A 9,539-nucleotide genomic window follows, 5' to 3' on the forward strand; every position below is an offset into this window, starting at 1 on the left:
TGTCCAAGACGAGGTTGGACAGGGCTTGGAGCAGCCTGGGACAGTGGGAGGTGTCCCTGCCCACGGCAGGGGTGGCACTGGATGAGCTTTAAGGTCTCTTCCAACCCAAACCATTCTGCAATTCTATGAAAATGAGATTCAAGGTGGCTGTCAGGCTACCCATGGGATGGCTGCAGAAGGCAAAGGCCAATCTGTCCATGAGAGGAGTTGTCTGCAGGTTCTCTGCCATTTCCATCTGAATGCATCCTGGTGTGTTAGAAACTGGGAGAAAGCAGTTCTGCAGTGTAGCCCCCTCTTGACAAGCCAGCTCCTTTATCCTGCAAACTGCAGCTAGCAAGGACCAGGAGCCAAGAGCAAGGCTGATCATGAGGTGTCGGGAAATGTTTGCCATGACTTCATCCTTAAAATAACCCCTGTAGACATTTTGCTCAGCAAAGAAAGGTCCTACCCAACCTCTTGTTGCACAAAGGAGCACAGACCCCCAAGGAGGAATGATGGGTCAGACAACGAATTCCTATTAAATGATAACTAAACTCCAGATGGCCAACAGGGAATAGAGTGGGGCCACAACTGGGCCCAAGGGAGGGTCTTTGTCCTCTGCCACCACTCAGCCAGACTGAAAGCTTGGGAGAGGTTTGAGACATGCAGGCAAGTGGGGTTCTTGCCTCCAGCTGGCTTAAAGAAAAAATAGATCCTAGGAAACAAATGGACCTCTCAGTGTCTTAATAGGAAAGTGATGTGTGTGGTGCTTGTGCAAGTGAGACGCAACTCAGAGCTCTGTTATGGAAATTTTCCTCTGTGACAAGTATGTTATGAATGACTTGTCTTGAAAACACGCCAACATGTAGGTGCTGCTATCACAACATTCGGTGACTTTAACTTACTGTGAGCGTTCCTGTGATAAATCATGGAAAACCTTGCTTGGGCTATCTTTAGTCACTGCACTGTTTCACTCTCACAAGTCACTCACAGCTCTAAAAATACAGTTTATATCATTGGATTCCTGGAATTCCTTTAGTTCTTACATTCTGATTTAAGTGGCATTAAAGCTGGGCTGCACAGTCCGAGGCTGCAGGCTGATATTTCACTGTGGATTAGGTATCACCTGGGTTCAATACAGGGTTTGCAATATTTATTTGATTTGGATCCAAAGGTAATTTGAAAAATCTTCCTGTAGATACACCTCTTACCTGGCTATGTGGAACAAGGGCTAGATTTTGCCTCAGACTAGATAGTAATTTAATAACCATTCCAATATAGAATTAAATTAAAACACATGCTCACCACAAGAACTGAGTTGAGGCTGTGGGGTTTTCTCCTCAAAATCTGGAGGTATCTGGTCTCTTCTGGCCTCTGCACTGTGATCTTGTGTTGACTTCTAGGTCAGACATGCCCGTCCCTTCTTTTGGTTTCACTTACATGTCTTTCATAGTAGTTATTGATTCAGAAACACCAAGAACAAGAAAATCTTGACCTCCCACCAGCCTCTCTGGATCTGATTACCAGCTCACCAGTGATGGATAGTCTGAGCAGAATTTAATGCTTTCTAATTTTCCTTGATAGGGTCTATGAAGCATGTTACTTTTTTTCCATCCCAACTGGCAGCTCAACAAAGCCCAGCAATATAAAGCTCCATTTGTGTAATAAACTGTTGTACAATCTACTACTTATGAACACAGGCCCTGAAAATGTGCAACCTTTCTGCACATTACATTAAACACAAACCAGATGGGCACTGGAAAATCCTCCCCTTTGTTGCAGTGGGCTAAAGGGGCTGGTGGTCAGAAGGTCTGTTTCACTACACAAATAAACAGAGGAGTTTAACTACATTATTCTCCAAAATCAGCAATGGGAAACCTATGTGGAAACATTATGAGCAGTTTGCAAACCCGCTACTGGAGTGGTGTAGGCACAGGGGAGCCCTTCATCTCTCCTACCTGCAGTAGCCGGTCAGTGCTTGGTGACCAGAGCCTCCACCTGCAGCCAGAGCTGACATCCAGACTTGGAGACACATGGGTGGAGGCAAATGGGTAAAATCAATCTCTTCTTTAAAGGCTGCCTGGGTCAGAGCTGGGCATTTAATTTCTGACAATCACTGTAGAGAAATGGGGTCCCCCAGAGTGGGCTGAGCTCATACTGAGCAGTTTCTGAAGGAGAGAAACCTCATCAGGTCAGACAGGATGTCTCACACTTGAATAATTCCATGAGTGAAATTCATGTCAGTGGCAGAGTCCCAGGACAGGGAACAAGACACTTTTCTGTCTCTGGGCTGTACCAAAGGATGCCTCACTCTTCACTTGGAGCACACCCACTGAGACACTTCTGGAGGAGCTGCTTTACAGAGCCCCTGCATGTCCTTTGGCCCCTCTCCTTGTGATTGCAAATGTTATCACAAAATTATTTCTGAAATCCACCTGGCACAAGGAGGGACACGCAGCCAAAGTGGCACACAGAGCCTGCACCCTCACTGCCTTCCCACTGTGCAGAGAAATCACCACCAGTCACACGGGACAGCCAAGGTAAAGACAACCTTGATGCAAGACAAGTGAAAGGCTCTGCTGCTGTTCCCAGGGCACAGCTGGCACAGGTAAAGTACAGGTGTGCAGCACAGTGGCATGGGATGGGGCGAGATGGGATGGAGTGGGATTTGTTGGGGTGAGCTGGGATGGGATGAAAGCTGCTACCAGCTGAAGAAACTGATCCTGGGAGCATTGATGCTGCTTCAGAGTGTAAGCATTGGCCCTGGTGTCAACATCTGAGAGGGTTTCAGGTGGGTCTGGGAGGGAAATGCAGCTTATGTACCTGAGACCCCCAAACTCAGAGAGCACGGAGCCTGTGGGTGACTGAGCTTGTGAGGGAGGCGTGTACTAAACACCTCTGGATCACGGTGTGAGACCTTTGGTACCTGCACAACAAGACTCTGGTTCACGTTGTGCAGTGCAGACACTGTCCCTCGTGGTTTCCAGACGGAAGGCTCCAGAACCCCAGGGAAGTGGCAGCTGGGGACCCCAGCTGGGACCCTGCAGGGGGGTTCCTGTGCCCAGTGCATCAAGAATTATCTTATTGCTCTTGTGTCTGCTTTTGTGTGCAAGCAAACCAGCCCAGGGAGGAGCAGGGGTGTGGGCAGGTGTGTCCTCGCTCTGAGGGGTGCCACGCACTGACCTTGTGCCTCAACAGAGTCCCTGCATGGAGAGATGGAATGGGATGAGCAGAGCATTGGTTCAGAGATGGAGTCACCATGCTGAGGCCAAAGCGCCAGGTGCTGGCAAGGTAGGATCCATGGAGCCAGTGCCCAGCCAAGGCCGTGCACAACGGGGAGCCTGGGGGGTCTAGAGCTCACCTCCAAACCCGGCATCACTAGTGACTTTAGGAAGACCCAGAGCCGTGTTTGCCTCTTCTGAGGATCTCCTGAGACAGCAGTTCACAGCTCTGCCTGGCTCAGGCCAGTGTAGAGCAGAACTTAGGAGGAGACGATGTCATTGGACATATAAACACTGTGGGATTGGGCACAGTCATGGTAAAAAGGGCAGCCTGACAGAGTTCCATCCCAGGGCAGGACAGGGCTGGGGCTACAGCTGGGCAGACAGAGGTCAGGATTCCTGCTTGTTGTAGAGGTAACAGTCCCCATTTTCCAGGACTTATGCATGCAGCTCCGGGATTTCGTAGGCCCTGCCAAATGGGCTTTCTGCTTGCTCAAATGTGATTTATTTTTACAAATTTAAATGAAATCCCCTCAGCCATTTTTGAGTAATACTAGAGTTAAAAAGACTATTTTCTTATTTAAAAATATTCTAGCTAGACTGTTTTTATTAAATCAAAGTTAAGTCAAATAAAGACGGTGGTTTGAAAGTTCAGGCTTGGGCAAGAGCTGGTCCTCACTGAGGATCTGTGCCCTTGACGGACCAGTGTCTGTCTAGTGCCCACTGAACCAGCCCAGATCACCAGCCCATGGGTGGAAAGAGCAGGGAACAAAGGGAGATCCTGCCTGGCTGAGGTGTGAACACTTGCACCCTCGGGAGAAGGGATGCAACAGGGCACGAGGAGGAGTTGGGGAGTGACACACCTTGCACTTGCTTCTCCTTACATTCCTAAATTCCTAAATAAATAAAGATTCCTAAAGACAACAGACGGAAGCTTCTTCCATTTCACCCAACCCATTCCCAGGCATTGTCTCCTTTCCTTCAGTGGCATCATCTTGGATGGGGGGTTCCCTGCTGTCCCCTGCATGTGTGGGATGAAGGTGGGAGTGCTGAATACACCCCTGGGGGTGCCCTTCAGGAGGGTGGGCTGTGAGGAGACACTGATGCCTTGTTTTTCCCCCAAGTCAATCCCAACCACTGACCCCCCACCGAGGGATGGGGTAGAAGGTCCTTGTTGTGACACCCCAACAAATGGCACTGAGGGGGACTGGAAGGCTCTGTCCTCGGCAGGGACACATCTGCTTTAGGGCTCTGTGGAGGGCAGCCTGGGGGGCTGCGGGATGTCCCCTTCCCGCTTCATCCCCAGCTCGTCAGGCTGCTCCACTGGCCCTGCGGGAGCTGTCACACCACGGAACGTGACATCAAAGGCAGGCCCAGGTGCCACATGACGTGTGTGACACTTGGCAGCCCTGCCAGCTCCCGAGATGATGTGAGATGAAGGGAGCCGGCTGTTCCCAAGCGGGGACGGCAGGAAGAGCTGAGCCCCTGTGCTGTCTAAATGTGCTAAAGAGAGGGAAACAGAGCAGAGCAAAGGGCTGGAGGGATGCCCAGACTGTGGGGGGCTCTTCTCACTTAGAGAGGGCAAACAGCCCAGTGTGGAGGGGTGCAGGGGTGGACCCATGTCCTGGTGGGCCACCAACTCTGGGGACATGAAGCCCTGACACGGGGCCAGCTGCAAGGCCAGTGCTGGCACTGCTGCAGGGCTTAGGGCAGTGGGTACCTGCACTTCTGCAGGTTGTGCTGAGAGCCCGTGGGCACCTGGAGATGTTTCTTCCTTTTCCTTCCCATAACAAAAAAAAGGGTGGAAAATGGATACAAAAAATAAGGATGTGAAAGCTACAGAGAAAATATGATTTTGTTTTACATCACTGAGCAGTTTGTCCTTTTACAAGTCCCTGTTGCTACTGCATTATGTTAGGTACACTTGGGTATCTGGGACTGTAGGAAAGAAGAATCCTGACTATAGGCAGGCCCTGGGCCTGACTCTCTGCTGTGTTACTCCAGCCTGACACCAGTACACTGCCATGATGACATCATTTGGATTATTTCTGATTTATAGTGATTGAGAAAAATTGGGTCCCGTACAATAATGCAAACAATCAAAGACACAAAGCAAAAATAGTGTCTTTGGGCTGCACTTTCACATTGCATGATGTTTTGAGGACTTAATGTTGAAAGCCTTAGAGTGCACAAAAGGAATTTTCTTCATTTCATATATTATACAGTTGCCTGAAAGAAATGGCAAACAACTCCTCAGCCTAAGCATGCTTTGCACAGGCTCAGTTGTGGGGCTTTTCTGTCCATCAGCTTCCCACCAACAGATCTCCACTGAAACTCGGAGCAGTATCTGCCAGCAAGAGTAGCTGCTGGACCCATGACCCCACAAATGACCTTGCAGAGGTCTAGGCCAAATTCTGCTCTCTGTTACAAGGATCTGAAGCAATTTTGGTGAAGACCAGGTTTTCTGGAGCACCCAGTACTCGGTGAGAGCAGAGCAGTCAGTTGGACCCTTGACAAACCAAATACCTTTCCCATTTCTTCTCCACTGATCTACTTCACATCACCCTAATTCCCCAGAAGTTCCATTGGTGTAATCAGAACACCGGTCCCTTCCTAAGACCTTGAAATCCCACATTTCAGCCAAAATCATACCAAACACTTGGGTCACAAGGAACATGCCTCAAAGGTGACAACAGCATTTAAGTCTGTCCCAGAAATACTGAGATCAGGCCTCACTTCCATTAAATCTTAAAATCTTGCCATTGGATGGCAAGATGTTCAATGGCAAACACCCTCCAAAGCACCACATGTAAAAATAGCAATGAACCAAAAACGCAGCACGTGCAAGAGATGCTAAACCAGCATCGATCCCATCTCCACCCCCATCTCTTGCCAGCAGCGGGCGAGGAACTCACCGTTCTTCCGCTCCGCGAAGGGCGGGGGCTGGAGCTTGGTGCCATCTCTCACTTCGCTGGCAGACTTTTCCTTGGGTGCCTTTTCCTCTTCATTCCCAGCTGGTTCACTTTTGTGGTCCGAGCGATCCTGTTTGATCACACCATTCATCACCGTGCCTGGAGGGACCGGTCCAGATTCTGGCTGCTCCACTTTGAAGGGTCAGGGAGAGGAGCAGACACCAACGTGACCTCTGGAAGAGAAGAGGAACAGGTAAGGACAAACTCCCAAATCAGTCTGAGAAACAGTGAATGAAGACTGGCATTTGCTAAGCAATCAGTCCACAGACAACTAATTACTGACAATTTGCATGGGAAGACCGTAGGATCCCCTATTGCCTGCTTGATTCTCCCTGTCTGCTGCACACTTGGCTACTTTACTGGAGCAATTTCTACCCATAGGCAAAGAATATTTGCAGAAAGTCTGTCTTCAAAACACACAGCCCCAGGGAACACACACGAGAGAGCTCTTGAACTGTTAGAGATCCACAAATGAGGACAGTCTTCCTTTATACGACTCTGGTTTGCTGAGAAAACTGTGACAGGAATAATTCCACACAACCCAGAGGAGGCTGCTAATTGTGTGATACAGGCAGCAAATGAAGAGAGCAAACATCAGTCAGCTTTTACACCAGGAAGTGTACAAACACCCTGCAAAGTAAAATACATGTGCAAAACCTATTCTCTGACATCAAAGTTGTGATTAGCACCCACCAGAGCTAAAGGCTTTATGAAGAATTCAACCACATTAGGCACAAAATGCTGAGAGCTTTTGACGGACAGAGGACTTGTTTGTTTACCACATTGTTCTACTCCAAGGTTTATGTGGGATTTGTGGTCAAAATACATCACAAAACCTCTAGCTCTTTGGGCAGGGAGATGCCTGATGACACCCCCATCTCACCAGAAATGTGGATGGAAAGGATTCAGCTTACACCAACCATGTTTGTGGGATGCAGGCCCACGGCCCAGGAGGGGCTGTGATACTGAGCACATCAGAGGAAAGTTGCAGGGACCGTTTCAACAGAGCATTGTCTGAAAAATCTCCAGATGCTGAATGAAAGTGAATGCCTATAAGAATCAGCACCAGCTCCTAATGAGTCCCATCAGGAAAGAGCTGAGGAGAGCTAAAAAAGGTCATTTGTAGAGAACAAGAATAGAAAAGTGTAAGATTGATTCAGTGATAAAATCTGATTTAACACAAAAAAGTTACCAATTTACTGTATAAGGAAGTAGGAGCAGTGCATTGCACATGATACCATCTCCTCCACACTGTGTGAGCCAGGACCCTCACACCCCTCTCCCTACCCTGCACCAGCAGGGATTCTGCCATCTGCTTCCTCATCCACCTCACTGGCAGCCCCACCTGCTCCAGCCTTTCCTGTCCCACGGGCTGCAGCTCAGACCCCGTGTCCCTCTGTCCTGCCTTACACCGAGTTTCACTGCTGGCACACTTCACACAGGGTGCCCATGGGGTGGCTGCACTGGCTGGGAAGGAGGTGCCAGAGGTGCCTGTGTCCCTTTATCCCTTTGCTATGCCCAGGGAGGTGCATCGCCTGGGGCAGGCTGTGTTTGCACCCTGGGCTCAGAACACAACGCAGGCCCAGCCGCTGCCACCAGCCCTGCCCTTCTGCTGTGTGCTCCCCATCACCCTCCTCACTCGCCCCTGTGGCCCTTTCCTCATCTCCTGTGCCCAGCTATTCCTGCCAAAGCCTGACATGCTGCCACTGCCCGTGAAAACAGCCCTGCAGGCACACAGACAGGCCAGGCCTGCGCTGTGCTGCCTCTCTGAACAGACAATTTCATCTGCCACGTCTGCTTTAGCATTTTATCTCCCCTGAGCAGCTCGAGGTCCCCTTTCCAGTGGTGTGACTGCTGTGCAATGCCCCATCCCCACTGTGATGATCCACCCAGTGCTGGCTGTAGGGCTGCAGACACACTTTGACACAAGCAGCATGAGCCCCTAAACCCTTTATTTAATTCATGACTAGCGTGGAACATTCAATAAGTGTTTACACTGCTGTTGTAAAATGTGCATTTTTTTTAACTTCTTGAAGTTGCTGATATGATGCATCTTTCCAGTGGGAGCAGAGGGTGATGACAGAACAATCCAGCAAAATGCATCTGCTTACAAAAATGAGACTTTGTTCAACCGAACACTAAATCTTTGATAAATTAGTCAGGGCTTTGGTGACGTACATGTTGAACCAATATGACAGTTTTATATGGATTATGATTATGAATGTTTTTCAAAAATAGAGAGCGTGAGCCAGACATCCAGTGCCGAAGCTGCAAGACCACCAGCCGAGGCCAAAGTCTTTCAGGAAGGCTTCTTGCAGGCTCTGTGTACAATCTCTTTTTACACTCAGAGCATATGCAACATTTTAATTCGCAGTGAGTGTGCTGGGGTCCTCATGTCTGAGCCAGGAGGTCACGCTGCGACCCCGCAGACACAGGCTTCACAGCACACTCAAGCACCACTGGCTCAGTGGTGGGTTTTTTTTCCTGGAGTGAAATTTGGCCTCGAAACATTCCACATTGTTCCCGAACAAATCAGTTCGTTTAGGCTGAGCTGATTGTATTTACAAAGCTTAGACACACTTTTGAGCCTCAGAGCACATCTCCCATCAACCGCTGCTGCCAACACATCGATTGCGATTGCAAGGCTGTGCACAGTACAGGTCATGTTCCATCTCTCCCTGCCTGTAAATTTCAAATTCATCAAGCTGGACTAGCATGGTACCTACATCGTGGGTACTTCCTTGCAAGACACTGGAGATGCTCTGGAGGAGATGCCTGGTTTGGAAGGAGCAGCCCCCTTGGTCTCTGCCCGGGAAGCAGGGCAGCATGGATGAGGCTCAGACTCGCTTGCTCACCACGGCCCAGGTGGGACTTGGCTGATTCTACCAAACCTGTGAAGTTTAACTAAGACAAATGCCAAGTTGCACTGGGATGGGGCAGCGCTGGATGTATGGACAGACTGGGGAAGGAGAGGCTGGAGAGCTGGTGTGGGAGGGAACCTGGGGGTGCTGCTCCACGGCCAGTTGGATCTGAGCCAGCAGTGCCCTGGCAGCCAGGAGGGACATCCCTGTCCTGGGGGGCATCAGGCCCAGCGTGGCCAGCCAGGGGAGGGAGGGGATTGTCCCACTCTGCTCTGCACTGGCGTGGCCTCACCTTGAGTGCTGGGGCAGTTTTGGATGCCACGATCAAAGACGGACCCAAACCTTTAAGAGAGAGAGAGCATCTGAATGAGGCACACAAAGATGGGGAAGGGCCTTGAGGGGCCACACGAGGAGTGCCTGAGGGCACTTGGGTTGTTCAGCTGGAGCAGAGCAGACTGAGGGCAGACCTCCCTGGGGGCTGCAGCTCCTCCTGAGGGGCAGCTCCG

At 50.0% G+C, this 9,539-nt stretch overlaps 1 protein-coding gene across 1 annotated transcript in view; it reads right to left on the bottom strand.

Moving 5' to 3' along the window:
* Positions 1 to 9,539, bottom strand: part of MYOCD (myocardin) — a 219,993-nt gene that overhangs the window by 92,694 nt on the left and 117,760 nt on the right. Inside the window, 1 exon segment of the mRNA XM_017737700.1 lies at positions 6,116 to 6,345. Coding sequence (XP_017593189.1) covers positions 6,116 to 6,263 — 148 coding nt within the window. The 5' untranslated portion in view covers positions 6,264 to 6,345.

This window comes from Corvus brachyrhynchos, unplaced genomic scaffold (genome assembly GCF_000691975.1).
Source record: "Corvus brachyrhynchos isolate BGI_N302 unplaced genomic scaffold, ASM69197v1 scaffold236, whole genome shotgun sequence".
In the NCBI taxonomy this organism is placed as follows: Eukaryota; Metazoa; Chordata; class Aves; order Passeriformes; family Corvidae; genus Corvus; species Corvus brachyrhynchos.